The 22,678-nt window shown below is 36.9% G+C and overlaps 1 protein-coding gene across 5 annotated transcripts in view; it reads left to right on the forward strand.

Moving 5' to 3' along the window:
- Positions 1-438: 438 nt before the first annotated feature.
- Positions 439-22,678, forward strand: part of Pkn2 (protein kinase N2) — a 101,502-nt gene continuing 79,262 nt past the window's right edge. The window contains exon 1 of one of the 5 annotated variants that reach the window (XM_052179049.1): positions 439-516. Coding sequence is in view for 2 of the 5 variants with exons in the window: in XM_052179045.1 (XP_052035005.1) it covers positions 1,258-1,305 (48 nt within the window). In the remaining 3 variants the exon portion in view is untranslated. Of the gene's footprint in view, positions 517-1,211; positions 1,306-1,709; positions 1,734-6,348; positions 6,479-22,678 lie in introns of those variants that run through there. The other 4 variants (XM_052179047.1, XM_052179045.1, XM_052179044.1 and 1 more) reach the window with 4 other exon arrangements.

Consider the following 22,678-nt stretch of genomic DNA (forward strand, 5'->3'; position numbering starts at 1 on the left):
GCTATATGCACTTAATCTTCAGAATCCCAAGTGAAGCGTAGACGGAGTGTCCACTCATTGATTAGACAAAAGCTACAGCTTAGAGTCTCTGTTGATACTTGTGATACATAGTGTTACTTGTAGCCTAATTTTTCACAAGTTACACTATGTTACTAAGTAGACTATGCAACTAAGTAGCTAGTTATGGTAGGCTACTAAGTAGTTAGCTCTCATTTATACCTCCCCAAGTAAACTCGGCTCTGGGTCCTTCCCAACGATGATTCTGCCTCATCTCTTTCCATTAAACTTAGTTAAAAAAAAAAAAAATCAGCAAATGACCTAATTCAACTTTGAGCTCAGTAGTTGGCTCGCCCCAACCACACAGGCCAGGGTAGCGCTCGAGGAAAAGGCAGCCAGTGGGCGGCTGCACTGAAAAGTTGTTGGCGCTCTAACCACGCCCACTTGTCCAAAGCGCCTCTTCCGCGCCGGTTTGGCTCGCGGTGCAGCTCACTGGTGGCGACGTCGCGCGAGCAAAAGGCAAGAGGGTGACTCGGTTCGGCCGGTGAGGGAGGGAGAGAGGGAGGAAGGGGCAGCACGGGGCGGGCGGGCTGGCGCCCGGACGCGGCTCCCCGAGAAGGGCAGGCCGAAGGTAGGCCCAACCCGCGGCCGCAGGCCAGACCTAGCGTTCGCGCTGAGCCGTTAAGCGCGGCCGCGGTGGGTGTGGCCTGCTCTCCTTCCCGCCTCCCGGCGACGCGAGCCCGGGCCTTTCGCCTCCTTGTCAACCCGGCCCGCCCACAGTCCGCTCCGCCCCGCCGCGCGCCAGGCCCCGGGGTCCCCGCCAACCCGGTCTTCCCAGAGCCCGCCCAGCTGGGGGCGGCGGCCGCAGCCGTCACGTGCGCCGGCAGCCGCCAAGTGCGGCCGCTTTTGCGACGCGGTGACAGCCAAATGGTGCGACAGGAGGAGCTGCCGCCGCGGCCGCTGCGCCCCGCACCGAGAGCTCCGAGGCGGCTCCCGGCGTCGCCCTGAGGGAGCGGCTGAGGGAACCGAGTCCGGCGGGCGGCGGCGGGCGGCGAGGGGGAGCCGCGCCGAAGGCCCTCGCTCCCCGCCGCTCTCCATGAGCCGGGCCGCCTGAGCCGCGCCTGCAACCGGGCCGCGCCTCCATGACTCCCTAGCTGCTGCTTTCTCTCCGCTCCTCACCCCCCGCCCGGCTCCCGTCCCGCCTTCTCCCTCGGCCGCGCCGCTGGCCGCCTTCAGGTGCGGAGTCCCGAGCGGAGCGCCATGGCGTCCAACCCCGACCTGGGGGAGATCCTCCTCACCGAGCTGCAGGTAAGGGCCGCGGCCCTGCGGGAGCGCCGCCCGGGGGACGCGGGGGAAGGCGGCCGCGGGGTAGGGGACGCTGCGCGGCGCGCCCCTGGCCCGCTAGGTGTGGAGACTCGCGGGGTGTCGGACCGGAGCGGCTTCTCCGCCCCGGGACCCGGTCTCCCACGCGCTCTCGGAGGCCACCGGGCGGAGGGACCCTGTCCCCGCGGGCGGGGCCGTGTGCTCGCTTGCTCGCTCGCTCGCTCGCCCGGGTCCCCTCCCGGTGTCACCGCCCCGCCCTCCCCCCCAACCCCGCTCCCTAACTCCTTTGAATGACTCCCAGGCTGTGGGCGGTTCCCTCCCCTTCCCCTCGGACCGCACAAAGAGCGCCCCCAGAACTCCAGCCCCGGAGGACTCGCTGCGAAGTGATGGCCTGCGCTGCCAGCCCCCTTCAGGTGACCGAGAGCCTGGAGCGCGTTCTGCGGCCCGGGTCTTTCTTCCCACTTTTCCTTTTTAACTCCAGGAGAGATAGGTGGTCTCTCCAACGACTCCCCCTGCTCACGTCCGGAAGTTCGGATATTGATGCTGCTTCCCCGCACCCCAGACTTTCATTTTCCCTCTGGTTTGGACACAAGAAATAGCTACAGGAGTTGTTTACAAGCCAGAGAACAGTTCATTAAGTGAAAACGTTAGGCAGCACATGTCCGCAGAAGATAACAAAGTAGATCCCGTAATTAATGTAGTCCGTGTCGAGGCAATATTATTCTTTCCTGTTTCCAGCTAAATATTTGGTGAAGTAAGCACGATTTTTGTTTTGAGATCTTTATGGAGTAGGAGACCTGTTGGTTATTTTTCATTACTTTTGAGTATTCAAGAGATGTTTACATCTTGATTAAAATTTTGTCTCTAAACTTGTATTGTTTTGTTTTAATATATTCAGATTTTGGCTACTCAAAGATTAGAGATGAGAATGGAGACACTTTTATTTCTTTTGGAAAAGTTTGGGCAGGTTTTTTTTTTTTAGCAACTTCATTAGAGGGTTGATTTTTTTTCTTTTATGACGATAAAATTACTAATTGCTTCAATGTGTAAATTTATTTTTGAATGTATTTCTTTCTAGATCCCATTATAAGCCTGGTATATTTGGGCAATCAGATGTAAGTTTAAACACATTGCTATGATATTTGCTAGATCTTAAACAAAAATTAGAGACTTAAGCAGGGTGCACTACTGCACTTGTGGAATCCTTTGGAAATGTAAAGTTGAATTTCCTGTCATTTGAAAATGTCAATATAACCTCTTAACTACAGTTAACTTTCAGTAAGCAGCTATTCACAACTCTCATTTGCTAACTGATTCTTACTGAAAAACTTACATGCTTCTAAAAGTAAGCATATACTTTTTGGTCTTAAGTTTTTTGGAAATAGTATATATTGTCTTATTTTGAAATATGAAAAGCACACGTTGATTTTGATAGAAGAAAATGACATTAAAATGGCAGTTTTTTTTTTATCAGTGGTGTTAGAATTATAAAGTAGTATTCTTGTATTTTCTGGGGGTTGGCATAGATGGCACTTATTTTGGCATTGTAACTGAAAGCATTTTTTATTATATTTATATTTAGTTATTAGTTATATTTAGGACCTTTTTGTTAGTAAGTCAATTTTAGCAGTAACAAGCAGTTAAAGAATGAAAAAAAAACCTTTAAATATGACAGTTTAAAAAGTGGAAACAAAAGAACACCCAATGCAGTTATGTTTTACAATAAAAGTATAGCTTCCTCTGAAAAGTAGGTTTTATTAAATGGTACTTTAATAATAACTTTTACATTGTCATTATATATCAAGGACATTTTTTGTTTATTGTATTCTCAGGTCTTTTTATTTATTTTTTTCTCCCCCGAGACAGGGTTTCTCTGTATAGTCCTGGCTGTCCTGAAACTCACTCTGTAGACCAGGCAGGCCTCAAACTCAGAAATCCGCCTGCCTCTGCCTCCCAAAGTGCTGGGATTACAGGCATGCACTACCACTGACCAGTTGTATTCTCAGTTCTAATAAAAGTTACTGCATTTAAAGTTTATTATGTTTTCTAAAATATTTATATTGTTCCCTATCATCACTTAAAATACATGATCATAAATATACACCTCATTTTTTCACTTATTTTGTTTAGTCATGAAAATTTATATTGACCTAATACTTGCCAAAATTTATTCAGAGAGTCATTTTTTTTAAAGCTTATTGTTTGAATGTATTTGGATGGAAAATTAGTTCTTAATGATTTTCTGTAAACACACTAAGTATTTAGCATGTAGCCAATTTTAAGCTGTATTTAATGGCTGAACACTTGTTACTTCACCATATCTTGTCTTAAGAATACTGTTTCACTCCAGATACTGATTATAATTTCAATGAAATATTTACTTATAAACATACATTCAGTTTTATTTTTAACCCTGTTGCAGAATTTGAAATACTTTGCTAGAGCTAGAATTGACTTGATAATAACCTTTGCTTCTAGAAAAACAAATTTGTAAACCTGAAACACATTATTTTGTCTTCATTCTTACTGTAATGTGTCTCTGAGCAATGTTTTTAACTCTTTAACTCTGCTAATAAGGTGGAGGCTTATTAAACAAGAAAGTGTTAATAGAGTATTCACTAACTTTATTAGCCTGAGACTTGAAGGCTTAAGGAAGAATATTTGTTATAATAAAAACAAAAATAGGCTGTTTAAAAATTTAAACAGTTTCTAGCTTTTATATAATAGTATTATAAATTGTTTTTATTTGATTCATAACAGGAAACTTACTTTTGTGAGGAAAACAAAAACAAAAAAAACCCTAAATTTTATTTCTAAGAAAACTGGGATTAATGAAAAGTGTTAAGAATTTCCAAATGGCTATTGAAGTAATTTTAGAGAACACAGAAGCAAATATTGAGTAGAAGAAACTATTTAAAATAATTATGTTGATATTGGTGATTCATCTTCATCAGTTCCTAAAGTGTTTGTTTGGGTAAAGGAAACTTATTCAAGAGAAAAGTTATGGTAGGTAGTTACCCTTAAATTACAGTTAATGTCAATTGAATATCTACCAAAACTGCTGAAGGATCTAAACATGACAAGATGTTTTTTTTTTCTTTTCTAGAATAGTACAAATAGCATTCGTACTAGTAGAGAGTTTTATGAAAGTGCAAATAGCATTATTGCTACATATCAGATATTGTTCTTAGGTATCTTTTATATCTATTTGATATTTCCAAAGATCTAGTAAGGTAAGATATGTTACTTTTATTTTATGAATTAGGGAACTAACCTCATGAGTATTAAGTTGTCAGGCATGGTGGCACATGTAACTAATTCCAGCACTCAGAAGGAGAAGCAAAGAGAGTGCTCTGAGTTCAAGGCCTGCCTGGTTTATTATAGTTAGTTCCAGGCTAGCCAGAGCTAAATAGTAAGATGCTGCCTCAAAAATAAAAAGAAACAGGAGAACAACCAGCTAACAAACAAGAATATTAAGTAAATTTCCCGTGGTTACAGTGTTAAATCTGAATTTGAACTCTGATCTATGTATTTCCTAGACTAAGTTGTCTCAGTTCTGTGAACTCATAAATGCTATGTATTTTTGTATGTCGGTTTCTAAAAATTGGTCCAATTGTTGATCAGCGGTAACTTTGATGTAAACTTTAAGATCCCACTGGAATCAGGAGCAGTGGTCTTTATTTGGTAGTGTATGATAGAGGCACAATTCCACAAAGTAACAATATAAACCACCTTCTCCACCTTTGCTTCACAGTGACTGTTTCTGATGTGAGACATGGGTTGATTTCTCAAGTTACTATTCATAGTTTAAGTTTTAAGTTTGTTCACAGCCTAGTTCAGTGTTGGTACTTAGAACGTGCTCGGAATATTAATAGGAAGGTTCATTTGTTACCTATAATGAGGACTGTCTTGATCATTTTATGAGAAATTTATTACAGTTATTGTTATACGCAGTTACAGTTAACCTTTGTATTCTTGGGTTCTTCATTCATGGGTTCAGCCAAATGTCTCTGCCTCCCAAGTGATGGGATCTGTGAGTTCGAGGTCAACCTGGTCTACGTAAAGTCTATGAAAGCCAGAGCTACATAGAAACTATTAATCTCAAAAGGGTGTGAAGGAGGGGGGAGGTGGCGGTGTCTGTGTGTCTATGTGAGTCTATGTGAAGAAATGGAAAGATGGCTCAGTGGTGTGGAGCACTGGCTGCTCTTCCAAAGGGTCCAGGTTCAGTTCCCAGCATCCACGTGGCAGCTCACAGATACCTCAAACTCCACCTCTGGGGGTTTGACACTCTCAGATATATATGTAGACAAAACACCAATGCACATATAGTCAAAATCAAAATAAGTTATTTTAAAAAAAAAAAAAAAAACAACTGCATCTGTACTGAGCATGCAGAAACTTTATTTTCTTGTCATTTCCCAAACAATAATAGCATTTGCATTTTACTAAAGGATATGTGTAGATGATATTACAAATACAATTGTTCCTTGAAGTCAATAGGGAATTTATTCCCTGCCACTCTAGATCTCAGGATTCTTAGATGCTTAAGTTTTGTATGTGAGATGGCATAGTATCTGCATATAACCTACAGTCTTCGCTTTTGCCTTCAGTCACCTGTAGATTATTTATAATTCCCAATACACACTTGCTAAACTACTGCATTATAAAGATGAACTGATACACAAGAATTACATTGGGTTGATAATAAAGTGTATCCATTTAAAAGATTTGCAACTCTACTTTGTTTGCCTAATTAGTTAAAGGTTTACTGGCTGGGCACATAGGCATTTTAATTTGTTGGAAAGAAATTATGATAGACTTTGGAATTTATTTTTGGCTGTAGAATATTTGCCACCTACATTGCTAAAGTGTGCTAAGTAGCATGCATTTTAATACATTAGCCCTTTTGTTTTTCCTGCCCTGTAGTTACAAAAGGATGATTATTTTGGCTGTTTCAGGGTTTTCATTGAATAAATTCTATGTAATTTTTTCTTTTATTAAGCTTCAGGCATACACACTACTGAATCATTAACTGTCTTAACAAGTACTCATGGACCACCGCTTTGCCTCCTCCAGTATCTACATATTGTTTTCCTCTCCTTGATCCCCAACTTCAACTCCTGTTGGGTCCAGATAGTCATCACCGAGAATAATGCGGGTTAGTCTCTTCCCCATGTGTAAGTTTATAAAATGTGTAATCCTAAAAGATGGGTCACTTACCTTAGTTTTTACATAATTGTGTTGCATATAATCTTGGGTTTCCACTTATATTAGATAAATTTATCCATGTATATTATTGTAGTCATTCAGTATAACTGCTATGTATTTAGTTGAGTGGATATATCTCATTGTTGAATATTTTAAGTATTTAACTCGTTAGTAATTTATTTTTTTGTTTTTCATATTTGTGAGTAAAGATATTATAGACTGTCTCTACATGTTTCCCATGTATGTCTGTGAAAGAGCTAAAAGTATATGTAGAGGCTCAGTTGCTGCTTTACAGTGTAGGTGTGAGACTTTTGGCATTAAGAGGCAATACTGAACTTCCAATGGAGTTATATGAAGTTGTGCTCATGTTAACAAATGCATACGACTAAAGTTCCTTCTCAACACTTGATATTGTCATTTTTAACTTTTACAAGTCAAAAGGCCATAATACATTGTCTCTTGGTGTTTCTGATTCTCATGTTAGAGAATATTTCCCTTATAAAACTTAACTTTTATTATTTTTAATCGTGTAGGTGTGTGTGTTTGTGGGTATATGCATTTGAACGCAGGTGCCGACTGAGGTCAGAGAGAAGCATTTGGTTCCTCTGGAGTTGAAGTTACAGATGGTTGTCAGCCTCTGACTTGGATGTTAGGGACAAAATTCATGTCCTCTGGAAGAGCAGCAAGAGTTCTTATCCACTGAGCCATCTCTCCAACACCCTTGGAGAATTTCTTTTGTCTTCTAGACGTTTCTATGTTTTCTTCAGTTGAATTCCTTTTCTTTTCTTTCCAATTTGTTCTTTTTTCTTTTTGATTTGTAAGATTTATTGTCTTTATGCTAAATATTTACATATTGTAAATATCTTCTCAGTTTTTAAATTGTTACTTTGAGTTTAGGGCATTGTTTCAGAGGAACAGTTTTATTTTGGGAAATATTAAGAATCATTATGATCAACAAGCAAGCTTGTGGTTATTATCTGTTGCGGGTTTGATTAAAAAAAAAAGCATAACACTATAGGTTGTATCTGGATTTGTTAACTTTCCAAATGAAAATCGCTAGGCAGTTGTATAAAATCTTATACATAGCATGTCACACATGCTAGGCACTTAAATGTTAGTTGACTTAGAGTAAATGTAAAAACAAGCAAATAAAAGTGTTTGAGTATTTTATCAACTCAGCTCTCCATTCCATTTTTCTTAAATTACTTAATATTGTTATTTGTTGTCATTAATATTTAATACTTATGTTTAGTGAATAGTATACCTGAAGTATATCATTTTGAATCAGTTATTCACATATTCACATATTCACATTTACTTCTGGAGTTGGTCAGATTTAATATTGAATAAAAAATGATATTCATTATCACAATTTACTAACTAACGTTTGTAAACTCAGAATCCTAACTGCAATTTTTCTTTCTTTCTTTCTTTTTTTTTTTTTGTTAAAGATTTATTTATTATTATATGTAAGTACACTGTAGCTGTTTTCAGACACACCAGAAGAGGGCATCAGATCTCATTACAGATGGTTGTGAGCCACCATGTGGTTGCTGGGATTCTAACTTAGGACCTTCGAAAGAACAGTTAGTGCTCTTAACCACTGAGCTGTCCCTCTAACAAATAGTCTCACAATCTTTCTTTCTTTCTTTTTCTTTCTTTCTTTCTTTCTTTCTTTCTTTCTTTCTTTCTTTCTTTCTTTCTTTCTTTCTTTCTTTCTTTCTGTCTGTCTGTCTGTCTGTCTTTCTTTCTTTCTTTCTTTTTTTCTTTCCTTCCTTCCTTCCCCTCCCCTCCCCTCCCCCTCCCCCCTCCTCTCTCTCTCTCTCTCTCTCTCTCTCTCTCTCTCTCATCTCTCTCTCTCTCTCTCTCTTCTTTCTTTCTTTCTTTCTTTCTTTCTTTCTTTCTTTCTTTCTTTCTTTCTTTCTTTCTTTCTTTTCGGTTTTTCTAAAACCAGGGGTTTCTCTGTATAGTCCTGGCTGTCCTGGAACTCACTTCCAGGCTGGGCTTGAACTCAGAAATCCGCCTGCTGCTTGCAGTTTTTCTAATTGTTCTGGTGTCCTTTGATGGTGAAAATTATTAATTTTTAACAAATTTAAATTTGTCCATTTTTCTTCTATCATAATTCTTCTAAGAAATTCCTTCTTGAACCCAATTCCTGGGTTTGAAGGACACTTACTCGTGTTTTCTAGTAAGAACTTATTTTTGAGACAGTCTCCCTAAGGAACCTAGTCTGGTATGTAAGAATTATGCCTGAAGTTATTCTTACTTGTTGTTTATTTATTCCTTGTAATATTAGTTTGTGCTTTATCATTTTATTCCCTAAAAACTTGTCTATTGACTTCCACAATATTCACCATTTATAGCTTAAGCTTTACATTTTCCTTAAGTCCAACCCATTCCTGTTCCTTTGTAATAAAGAAATTCCTTGTCTTGTCATTGTCTCTTGAGTGATGTATGGTAAGCTGTATTGCAGACCTACTCAACTTTTTCTCTTTAAACTCTGAGCTTGTCCTTCTCTCCCTGTACCTCATCTCTACCGCATCTTAAGGAGAAATTGTTTTTCCTTACTGTTCTTTTTCATTCTCTATAGCCTACACAAGCCTATGGCTAACTGGTTTGTGTGTGTGTGTATGTGAGAGAGAGACAGAGACAGAGACAGAGAGACAGAATCAGAGACAGACACAAGGTCCCCAGACTACTAAACAGGAAACTGAACACCTTCTTTACCTTCCTTCCCTGCTCCCCTTCTTTTCTTCTTTTTCTTTTCTTTCTTTTTTTTTCCCCCAAGACAGGGTTACTCTGTGTAGCCCTGGCTGTCCTGGAACTCACTCTGTAGACCAATCAGGCTGGCCTCGAACTCAGAAATCCGCCTTCCTCTGCCTCCCAAGTGCTGGGATTAAAGGTATGCGCCACCGCCGCCTGGCTTTTTCTTCTTTTTCTTGATTCCATGTTCTTTTATCTCTTTGACCTTCCAATTCAAATGCCAAGTAAGCCCATGGCTAACTGACCCAGTGTATATTGTACATTGGTTTCCAATGTTTTGAGCAAATCTGATTGGCTTTATTTACCTTGATCCATTTAGCTATGACACTTGGGGAATGGGATTATTTTAGAGATGGCAATTATTTTCTGAGAAGGGTATATAAGCTTCAAAAAAGTACATGTGTTTAAACTCAATAACTTTCTTTTGATTGTACAACAAAGTGAATCTTCCGTTTTCTGGTCCTTGTAAGTCCTTTTAGACCTTTCTCTCTGTCTTAAGCTAGGACATATTAAACTATTTGCATATGCATGAATCACATTTTTTTTTGTACTTTTGTGTCCGTATATATGATACTTTGAAAATACTAATGTCTATCTACATGAGTAGTATTTGCTAAATTGGGCAATCCTCTAACTCTACTACAAAACAGTTGTATTCATGTAGAATCAAAAAGTTTAGTCTTCCCACTTTCTCTCCTCCAGTTTGTCTTTCTCTTACCTCAACTTCCCAAGTACTAAGATTACAGGAATGTATCACCATACTTTTATAAATTAGTAAATTTAGTGAATTAGCCATTTAGCTTTTGTAACCATTTTCAAAGTAAGTTATTTCTAATTTTACAGGTCCTGTCCTTGAATATATCACGTGGTATAGTGGTCAGATGACATGTTACTACTGTTTTACTCACTTGATGTCCTTGCGCCTGACATACTACTTATGTTCAACAAATGCTCAAAATAAGTAATTGCTTTTAGTCTTCTGACCAATCCACCATATTTCTCTAAATTTTTAACATCTACTCTCCTTGTTGACTATGCTAGAAATCTGGTCTTTTTTATTAGTTACTATCTTAACTTCTGAAGTTAACTCTTATACTAACACTATTTTGAAATCGTTTACTTTTTCACCAATGTGGTGAAGAAGAAAATTCTGCTTCTACCCCTTTACTCTTTCAGCTACTCATAAGGTACCTGATATATAGTGGATGCAATTTTTCCCTCATCAGGTGTAATTTAATTAATTATATTATGTAATTAATAGTTTTAAGATAGTTTCATTTTGCAGGGTATGGTGGTAAATTCTCTAATCCTAACACTTAAAGGTGTAGCAAGGTATTTGGATTTGAGGATCAGCTCAGGCTACATGGTGAGACTCTATATTACACACTTGCCTAATATCTAGATAATTGATCATACTTAATAGATTAACTTTGTTACCCCTCCTTCTTTTGTCTTATAGAGGGAGAAGACAGGAAAAATAACTATCTTAACATGGAAATATTTCCATGACGATCTTAACTTAAAATAACAGCAAACTGAGTTTGTGTGCATGAATGGTTGAAATCTTTCTAGGATGAAGCATTCATTGAAAAATTTAACATGCTGACTTTATTTGTGCATTGTAAATACTGAACTGTACCACCACTTGAAGACTCTGTGGATCTGCTTAAATAAATTCATAGCCTGCTTTTTTGATTTCCCAGAGATTTTGAGATATTTTATCAATTTGAAGTAAGATTGTATAGCTAAAAAGTACAAAAGGTCCTATACATTTTTTTACTACAGAAAAAGGTTTGTGGCAATATTCTAAATTACTAAATAATATAAACTCTGTAAGTGAATATATTTGTTCTTTGTTGTGTAAATTATACTAAGTGCCCAGTTGGTTTCTTGTTTCCCATAATTGAATTTCCATTTTGTTTCACATAAGCTCTATTTTTGTACTTCAACATCAAGAGAGAATGTTCATTTTACTATAAATTTTTGTTCTAGTTTTGAGTTTTACTATGTTAAAACCTCAGAGAAACTTCACAAAATTTCTATACTTAGGGTGGTTTGCCCTTTTAAAATATTGTTTTAAAGGGATTGGAGAGATGACTCAGCAGTTAAGAGCATTTGTTGTTACTACCCACATAATGGCTCATAATTCCAGTGTCAGGGTATCCAGTACCCTCTTGTGATCTTCATGGTCAATAGATATGCAGTTGGTGCACATACAAATGCACGTACATATATATACATACCAGCAAAATACTCATAAAATAAATCTCTAGAGTAAACTAAACAAAGAATTGTCTTATACCTAATAGAGGATCTTAAATGTTACATATAAAGCATACACTTTGCTTTACCAAGTTGCTAAGGCTGGCACAGTGGTAGTCTTTGTTTTATTATGCTAATTATACTAGAGTTATTAAAAATAACCACTGGGATTGGTAATAAAATTTATTTTATACAAAATGAAGACAATCATGCGCAAAATATTAATAGTGATATGTTGCATTTATAATGACATATTTGTAGAATGTTCTTGAATTACAGTGTACTTGATGTGCATTTTTGCACATGATCTTTGTATTTGGTGACAGGTCTTTTTTGGAATTCACTATGTAGCCCAGGCAGGTTTTGAACTTGTATCTGTCCTCTTACCTCAGTCTTAAGTGTTTGGGTTTCAAGAGTGAGCCACTGGCTGTACTCTTAAACTGCCCTTTGTTAGGGTTAAGAGGTAATTAGGCCCAGTCTACAGGATTGTATATATCCAGTCAATGTCATCTTTAACCTGAATCTCAATCTGTAAAACCCTAGAATTTTCAAGGATATATATTCTAGTCTTGTTTATTTTTAGTTTTTCAAAATACCCAAAATGTGTAAAAATTTCAAAGATACTAAAAATGATTGTGAAAAATTAGGTTTTATCAAGAGAACTGAAAATGCATCTGTAAATTTGCCACCTAGTCATGGTAGTACTGAAGTCTTTGACATAGTAATATTAAAATTAAAATTATATTATCTTTATTTAGAGTTTATATAAAACTTTTTTTGTTTTGTTTGTTTTGTTTTTTGGTTTTTTGAGACAGAGTTTCTCTGTGTAGCCCTGTCCTGTCCTGGAACTCACTCTGTATACCAGGCTGCCCCCAAACTCAGAAATCCACCTGCCTCTACCTCCCAAGTGCTGGGATTAAAGGCATGTGCCACCACCGCCCAGCCTATATAAAACTTAAAAATCATTTGAAGAAGCTATTACAAATGAAGTTGGAAGATTTTTTTTATATATTTATAAATTAAATTATGTGTTACATAGTATACAGATTTGCAAAACAATTTGTCTCATGATTCTGGTAGCTGTTGGCTATGTACAGGACAGTTCCAGTGTTCTAACAGGGGATCCTCCAGGCTATGTCACAACACAGCTCAATTGTGATGGTAAAGAAGCAGAAAGAGAACTTGGGAAACCTCAGAAGGGGGAGCATATTTGAAGTAGACTAGTGTTCTAACAACCATCATCTCGTTAGTCACAGGACATAGAAGACCCACTCTTCATGACCTTGTTTATCCAACACAACCCACCAGATCTAAGTTTCCAGCACATGAACCTTTGGGACACAGTTCAAACTATAGCAGGGACAAGTATCTTTCGGTGATAAAGTGTTTTAAATTTAAAAATGATATTTTAAAGCCCAGGAGTAAATTTATTTTCACTTGACATCCAACAAGCTTTCCTAAACTATTTAAAAAATAATTTTGAGAATTTTTATAAGTGTGCAATGAAATATATCCACCCTCCATTTTCCCTTCCAGCATCCCAAATATCTCCCCATGTGCCCCTCTCCCAATTTGCAAGCCATTGCTTTTCTTTTTTTGGTAGTATCTAACACTCAGTGATTCTAGCCTTTCAGAATTAAATACAGAATAATAAGGAAAAGGATATTCTACATTATTTTCTTGTCAATGTTAATTTTATCCTGACAGATGCACTTTTTCTTGATGGTGTTATTTCCATTCTTACCCTCAACTTTTCCCTTCTATCATCTTTAAACCTGGGAGCCATGCTTTTTGTTGTGCCTTTCCACTAAAATTGTCTTTTAAGGAAAGAAAGTTATTGAGTGCAATTCATTTTTGTTTTTTGTTGTTCCTTTGTTTGTTTTTCCTTTTTTGTTTTTTGTTGTTCAGTATGTGACATGCTAAAGCCAGCTCTATTGCCATTGCCTAAAAACCAACAAAACAAAAAATAACCAAGCAGTAGGAAGTCCTCTGAAATTCAGCTTTGATTTTTATGTTATCTAGACTTGGACCTCCTGAAAAACCTCACTGTTCTGTCAGCAGAGCCTGGCACTTGATGATGTACAGCCTGTTACATCATCAGACTTCTGTAACTGTGTTTTTGTACATCTGACGTTTCTACCCATGAAAAGCACTTCATTTTCTTTGGTGACATTAGATTTTTGTTACATAGGCTGTCAGAAGTGCTTTGTCAGATTAGGAACCCAGGTGAGCCCCCTGAGTGGGTAAGGGCCAAATGTGAAGGCTTGAGACATTACTGTGCATTGTTGAAGATTTTATAGATGCTGAATATAAACCTCTTTAAATTGGTACAATAGTATACTTTTTATAATAATTAATGTGGCTTTTTGGAACTTTATACTTCATAAACATTTGAATTTTTTAAAAAAACTTTCATGTTGTGTTTTTAATCCCAGCACCCTGGAGACAGAGGCAAGCAACTTGGTGAGTCTGTGGCCATCTTGGTCCATGTGGGGAGTTCCAGGCCAACCGGGGGTGTAGTGTGAGACTATTTCTCAAAAATCCAAACCCCAGAAAACCCACTGTGTATATTTGCCCCAAAATATTATTTATTCTGTAAGGTTCTGTTTCAAAACTAATTTACTTTTTATTTTTATACTTTAGTAACTTTTTTGATAACTAGGACACTAACATAGACTAGGGCTTCAGGGTAAAAATATAATTAATATAACTTTTCCACCTGTATATCTTGTCTTCGAGAGAGATAACATGTAGAGCTGTCATCTCATGTTCTGGGTGTCTTGTGACTTGTTTGAGGCTGTTTGGTAGCTAACTTTATTTTTTATTGGTAAGATATAGCTAATGTGTAACTATTAACATTTAAATTAGTGGAATTTAATAAAAGTACTCCCACATTTAGCCAGTGGCTGTTATATTGGATAGCATCAATTTTGCTTATCATACAATATTTTATCATGGAAATTTTATAGAACTGTTCTAGAAAATTAATTTACATGCCAATTTAGATGAGACAAAAAAGTCCCTTATAGATTATATTTCTGCCTACCTTGAAGTAATGTATTAGTGTTGCTGGAAAATAAGTTATTCCACTTAAAAATGCTTTCCTAAGCCAGGTGGTGGTACCACACACCTTTAATGCCAGTACTCAGGAGGAAGAAACAGACTGATCTTTGTGAATATAAAGCTAGCTGGTCTACAGAGCTAGTCTCTGACAGTCAGTGCTACATTGAAACTGTATTAGAAAGCAAAATAAAACAAAACACAACAAACAAAAAATGCTTTCCTAGCCTGAGTCCTTATGATTTTATTTACAGTTCAGCTGAGAAGTGTCAATGTTGGCAGTTGGTTTATTGTTTTGTTATTTTGGTGTCTCAAGATGGGGTTTCTCTGTATAGCCTAAGTGTCCTGGAACTCACTCTTTAGATAGACAAGGCTGGCCTTGAACTCAGAAATCTGCCTGCCTCTGCCTCCTGAGCATTGGAACTAAAAAGGCATGCAAAACTACCATCTAGCTGAATATTATATAAATGTTAATGTGATACTTTCAGATGAGAAATAAATTATAGATATATTTGGGGTTTAGTATATTAAGATATAAATTTATGTATTCTTTAGTTTTGAAAAATAGAATGGATAGTATAGAAAAATAGTGAGTCTGAAGTCATTTTGTAGCCATTTTCTTGGCTAGATTCTTTGAGGAATTAACAGGATTCATTTTAGGTATGGAAAACATCAGGTAATTCGGATTTGTTTAGTGCTTTTCCCATATTGTTCTCTTAAAACAAGTTGTCTTAGAAATTGTGTGATTTGAGTATTTTTCTTGTCAAAGAGATTAAAGTGAAACATTTCTGGTGACAGCCCCAAATGTCATCTTGAGGGAAGTAGAAGAACAGACATATTTGTATCAGCAGGATTCTCTGAAATCATAGATTTGTTTGGTTTTTAATAATACTAGTTTGTTGACTTGTAAAATTAGTTTTAAAAGATCCTGCTAATTTTTTTTTAATTTGCTCACTATATTTTTTTATCGCTTTTAAAAAGTCTTTTTTGGGGTTAGAGAAATAGCTCAGCGGTTAAGTACACTTGTTCTTGCAGAGGACCTGGGTTTGGTTCCCAGCACCAACATGATCGTTCACAAACGTGTGTAACTCTAGTTCCAGGGGATCCAAAGGCACCAGCTAGCAATGTGGTGTGCAGACAGGGATGCAGGCAAAGCACAACCAAAATAAGATGGGTAAATAAAAATTTAAAAAAAAAACAAAACTCATAAACCAGAAGAATAAAATACCTTATTTCTAAGGATGATAGTGATTGTGTGTATGTGTGTGATAACTATCTTTTTTTTTTTTTTGAAGAGTAAATATGAGGAAATTGAACCAATCTCAGTTTTTGTCGCTCTGATGCATTTTCCCGTATTTTAACATGAGACTGACTTTGGGTCCATACCAACATATACTGACCTTGAGTGATATGTTTTTTTTTTTTCTAGTCACAAAGAAAAAGCTTCAGTTCATCTTTTAATTTTTTTTGAAAAATTCCTGACATTACAGAACTAAACTGAAATGTATTAATAATCCACTCTTACTTAACATTTCCATGACAAACAAAAATTCATATGTTTGTTTGAACCCCAGTCTTACACGTACTGGAAACCATATGATGAAATGAGCTACTTCACCATCCCTTCTGAGAACAATTTTAATAAGCAAAATACATGCTTTTAAGACTATTCTGTCCTCAGCATCCCACATTGAAAAACTATATAATAAAGGTTTATTACCTTAAGAAAAATTTAAAGAGGGGATAAAAATAGGAACAGAAAATTAAGTTTTGTTTTCCTATCTCCTTACCTTGGTGGTGGTGGTGGTGTGTGCGTGCATGCGTGGGCGTGCCTGTGTGTCTGTGTGTATCTGTCTGTAATATAATATCCTCTGCAGGGGATCTCTGGTTTTGTTGTAGTAGTTGGTCTAAGAAAAAATACTAGTTTACAGTCCAGTTCGTTATCCAAGTAGAAGCTTTGGTTTTTTAGTTTCTTAGAGTTCTTAGTTCTTAACTACAATTGAAATTAATGAGCTAATACTAATACTAGTATAGAGACACTATAATTAACTAACAGTAATACTAGTGTACAACAGTAATACTAGAGTGTACAGTAGAGGAAACATGATTTTTTAAATACAGTATATGTGGATATCTAGAAAAATCCCGTCTATAATGAAGAAAGATATATTTAAATGGAAACTGTCCATTCTTTATAGGTTTTGTTTTCCTGTAGACGTGCTAGAAAATAAACCTTTTGCTTTTGTATCAAGAAAAAGAAAAAAAAGAAAAAGAAATAATTGAAAAAGCAAATGCTGAACTCATTAAAATGTTTCTAACCCAGAATTTCATAGTTGGCTCTTTGAATATTAGCATTTTATCTGACTATGCTTGCAGCACTTTTTCTTTCTATATAAGCGAGAGTACATTTCACTCAGTAATTTAGAATACATGCTGTCTACCTTTTCCCTCAGACATGATAAAGTGTCATAAAATTAAAGTAGACCCATTATCATTTCACTTGTCCCCAGAGAAACTATTGCTATTCTCCAAAGTTGTATTGTTAGGAGTTGTGCATTTGAATGACTTAATTCCTTCCCAGGCAATGCCAACTAAACACCAAATGAAATGTTTTTTATTCAGAACTTTTATTTAAATAAAAAGAGCAATTAAGGGCTTCCATTGTTAAAAGAAAATACATACCTAAATGGAGCAAAAGAAACTTCATACCTAAGTGTGGATCCGTAAAGCACACCACGTATGGCTGAGAAAACATATCTGAAACAATTGCATTATGTAATAACTAATGTGTGAATCCCCATACAATATAGAGCTCGAGTCAGAATCCATAGGCAGGTCATCAACTGAAGGTAAGTTTGATGGATGCCTTACAGGAATGACAGTGACTGAGGAACTCTTTAAGTGCCTAGAAAAGTCAGTGAGTTGCAGCCACTCTTGATCTGTGGTCATTTGTTTCCATGTTACTGCTTCAAGACTGCTAAGCAAACAAGATGTGTTGGTAGAACTGCATTTACCATTATAGTGATTAGTTGTTATCAAATCAAATATTTGCTAGGCTCATACTCACACCTGTAATCCCTGCATTTGGGAGGCTGAGGTAGGAAGGTTGCTTTGAGCTTCAGGTCTGCCAAGGCATTGTAGTGAAATCCTGTCTCAAAGGAAAAATACATCCAAATACTTCATAGTACTTACCCTTGCCAGGTCTGCTATGTTAGAACTATTGTCTGTTGAAAGAAGTGGACTGGGCCATCAACCATTAGAACTGCATTGCTGAGCAGCAGTGCCTGTTGTGCTTGATAACCACTGAGCACACTTGTTAGCCACTTTAAATATAAAGCTAAATTACATAGACAGACATGATTGATACTGTGACCTAGACAGTGGCACTCTAGATTCTAAGTTCTCATGCTGAAACAATCATGAACAGCTACTGCTTATGATTTAAACAACAGGTTGGAGGGGTGACTTAAGTGGTTAAGAGCACTTGCTGGATATAAATGTTGTCCTTAGCATCACCATCAGGTGGCTCACACTGCCTGCATCTAGTTCCCAAGGATCTATTGCTGTTTTCTGCCCTCCATGGACACTGCATGCATGCACACATACTCATAAATTGAAAACATTTAAGTTACATATGTGAGGAGCAGTAAGTCCAAGGGCATGGGATAATGAGACCCACGTACGTGAAAGCAAGAAATGGAAAAGGGGGTTGTATTTTTTCTTTTTTTGAGGCAAAAAACAGCAACAAAGATATAAGGAATATACATTTTAAAAAACCGGCTGTGCTTTACTTTGTTCTCGCTTCCTCTGCTTGGTAGACTGCCTCGTTTCACCGCTGCTCCCCTCTGCGATGGCAGCTCAAGTTGAGCAGCTCCAAAGGAAGGCAATAGGACTCAGCAGAGTGGTGTTCATGTATGGCTGGGTTTTGTTTTATTAGTTTTCATCGGATGGGGATCTATTTAATATTTTTTTTTTGCTTTGTTCTTCAAATTCTGTTTAATCCTATAGCATTATTTTTACAATTTCTTAGGAATAAAAACTATGTTCTGTATAGCTTTTCAAAAGTAGGCTGGACATGGCGGTAGATCCCTTTAATCCCAGCACTTGGGAGGTGGATTTCTGAGTTTGAGGCCAGCCTGGTCTACAAAACAGAAGAGGGAATGGTTCAAAAACAGAAGAGAGAAACGCTGTCCTGAAAAAAACAAAAATCTAAAACAAAAAATCCAGAATTAGAAAGTCTGGCTAATGATCCAGTGCTATTCTGTGTAAAAATTGATTTATTGAAGATAAATGTGTTATTAAAATGTCTATAGTAGAGCGTTTAACTGATCATCTTATATAAAAATAAAATGACAGTTATTTCATGCATTACTATAAAATATATGGCACGTAAAAGTTGCATGATTTAAATTACTAATTTATTATTTTGTTAATTACTAAGTTACTAATTTATTAATTGGCTATTTTAATTATCACTGAATACCTTTTATGTATCATGCATATGTTGATTTTTAATTTACAATAAAAGTAAGAGGTATTTATTAATTTCTGTTACTGATTTTTTTTAAATGAGCTGGAGATATACCTCAGTTTTAAAAGCTAGGCTCATGACCAAATAATTATATAATACTTCTGTCTTCCTTCTGTCTTATTTATTAGTTTACTGTATAGATTGAATGAAATATAGCATTATTTATCCTATGTAATTGATATTAATGAACACTCTCACTATTGTTGCTGTCGTACTTTTTATTGCTGTGTTAAGACACCATGACCAAGGCTACAGTTAGAAGAAAAATAGTTTATTAGGGACTTGCTGTTGCAGAGAGGGAGGTTCTAACCATTGCGGTGGGGATGGGGTGGTGCCGTTTGCAGGCAGTCTTGGCACTGCAATGGTAACTGAGAGCTTATATTCTGACCCACAAACATGAGGCAGAGCTAACTGATAAATGCATGACTTTTGAAACCACCCCCAGGTGACACCACCTTCAACAAGGCCAGTCTTTCCCAAGCACTTCCACTAACTGCGGACCAAGCATTCAAATATATAAGGGCTATTCTCATTTAAACCACCACACTTGACCAGCAGTTCTCATCCATACAGAACTGCTGAATGATTCTTTTTAAAATCAGTAGTTATCTTTTAATTGATGATACAACAGTTACTTACATGTAATACTGTAAAACCTAAGGCATGTAAAAGTTTCATGATTTAAAGATTCAAGATTCACTGTTTTTATTAAGAATTATTTTAATTAGGACTTACTTTTTTGTTTGTTTGTTTGTTTTTTATTTTGGATTTGTTTTTTTCCGAGACAGGGTTTCTCTGTGTAGCCCTGGCTCTTCTGGAACTTACTCTGTAGACCAGGCTGGCCTCGAACTCAGAAATCCGCCTGCCTCTGCCTCTGCCTCCCAAGTGCTGGGATTACAGGGTGCGCCACCACTGCCCAGCTAGGACTTACTTTTTATGTATCATGTATTTGTTGCTTTTAATATGCAATAAAAAAGATATTTATTCATTTCTGTTACTGATTTTTATAATGAGGTACAGAGAGGTAAAGTTTTATGGCCATATTACATGATAAATTAGCCCAATTGGAATATAGAAATAGTTCTGTGTAAACCTAAGATAATATTCTTTGTTCTGATTTTTTATATTTTAAATGATAGTGGGAGTTTTCATATTTTGAAGTATTTTCTTCCATAAATGTGATTTGTAAAGTTCTGGAAAACATGGAGTATTAGTGTATAGGCCCATGACATTTGAGAAAAATGTCAATTTAGCTTGCTATCATTTTACAGCCATCAACATGAGACTTGGTGAGGTTCGGTGATTTGTCCACTAAATTTGTTTCATTTTTACCTAACAGTATTTGCCATAATTTAAAGGAGGTGAGTATTTATTTGGCTAACTATCCTGGAAGTTCTAGGCTCAGATCTGCTAGATGACAATTGTCAGGAGCATGTAACAGAACAAATTACTGGTCTTGTGTTTAGGAAACTACAGAAGAAACAGAAGGAAACTAAGGTTCCCCAGTGCCGACAGCGCATGTTGTCACTTACCAAAAGACCTTTCTGCTAGGTACATCTGCCAGTAGCATCATCTGAGTGATCAGGCCTTTGACACTTTGACAGACACGTAGCCAGACACTAGCACTAGAATAATTTTATTTTTTAATATTTTAAAAAATTTTATGCACAGCACAGTGGTGTTTTTCCTGCATGCATGTTTGTATAACTCTGAAACTGGAGTTACAGAGAGCCGTGAGCTACTCTGGAAGACCAGCCAGAGCCATCTGTTCAGTCCCAACACCTTGATTTTATTACTATGGAGAAAATATTAGTCTATAGTAAGTGACTTATAGATATGATGTGTATATATATATATATACACACACACACATCATATATACAATTGGTAAGCAGCAAACCACATGTTTAAATATGTAGTTAGACTTTTTGACATACTTTCATGATTGTGAAATTATCACTATAACCAATATAATAAAAATGTCCTTTACTCTAAAGAGTTTTTGCGTAATCATTTGTAATCCTATGTTCCCGCCATGATTTTCTTTCTCTCAGTTTCTGGCAACTTATGCTTTCTGTCTTTATCCATTCTTTTTGTATTTTCTAGAGTTTTCCTGTGTGTGTGTGTGGGGGGGGGATGATAAATGTAATATGTGCTTTGCTAGGGACCTGAAATTCATGCAACTACTGATTTAAGAATATACCATGTTCTTTGAGTATATTAATAATTTATTTTTTTATTGAGTAAGTTTTATTGTGTGGATTGTGCTGGGATTCATTTATCTCACTATTAATAGGCAGTGTAATTATTGGTAGATTTGGGATATTAATACAAGCTTTTTCAAAAACAACTTTATTTAATGTATGTGAGCACACTGTAGCTGTCTTCAGACATACCAGAAGGGGACATCAGATCCGGATGGTTGTGAGCCACCATGTGGTTGCTGGGTTGAACTTAGGACCTCTGGAACAGCAGTCAGTGCTTCTAACTGCTGAGCCATCTCTTCAGCCTTAATATAAACTTTTTATGTGAAGTTTATTGATTTATTGTGATAAAAATCAAAGTGACACTGTTTTCAGTATTTATCTAAGGAAATGTTTGTCTAAAGCATTTAGCAGCAATATATTTTTTAATTCATTTATACCTATATTGTAAATCTTTTTTGTGCTACGGTCATATATATTGGTTATAGTATTTTTCCTGCTACAAATTATGGCATGACCAAAACTTTTGTATTTTACTTATCCCTCTTTCCCCCAAACCCCACTTACACACACACACACACACACACACACACACACACACACACACACACTGAACTCAGTACCTTTATGTCTGCCTGATAGGCAAGTGCTGTACTGCTGAGCCAACTTCTCAGTCCTATATGTTTTCATTTTCAGTTTATTACATATCTAGATGGAATTGCAGGTTCTACAAAGCTAAATACTGTAAAGTTCATCTCATAATTACTGACAAACTGCCCTCTATACTATAGTTTCCTTTTTACAAGGTTATATATTAAAGATTTCCAAATACTTGGGTGAAAGGATGTACTGTTGATTGTATCTCCCTGATTATTACAGAGAATTGTTTTTTTCACTCACTTAATTCCTATTCTGGATTAATTTTGTATGAGTTACATAGTTCTATTTTCCTAGTCAAAATATTAAGGGAAGACAATTTGTTTGTTTTGGTTTGGTTTTTTGAGACAGGGTTTCTCTGTGTAGTCCTGGCTGTCCTGGAACTCACTCTGTAGACCAGGCTGGCCTTGAACTCAGATATCTGCCTGCCTCTGCCTCCCTAGTGCTTGGATTAAAAGCGTGCACCACCACTGCCTGGCGGGAAGACAATTTTTAATCTTAACATTATGTCAGAGCAGTAGATAATGACAGAAGTAACCTGTATAATTTAAAGTGTAAATGTTCTTTGGGGGGGTGTCATTGTTGCTGCACTTCTCTTTGGTGTTTGAAGAAAACCTTACTAATGTTCAGTAGCTTATTGGATATAATATTTACTATTCTGCCCTCTTCCCAA

This window comes from Apodemus sylvaticus, chromosome 4 (genome assembly GCF_947179515.1).
Source record: "Apodemus sylvaticus chromosome 4, mApoSyl1.1, whole genome shotgun sequence".
Lineage (NCBI taxonomy): Eukaryota > Metazoa > Chordata > Mammalia > Rodentia > Muridae > Apodemus > Apodemus sylvaticus.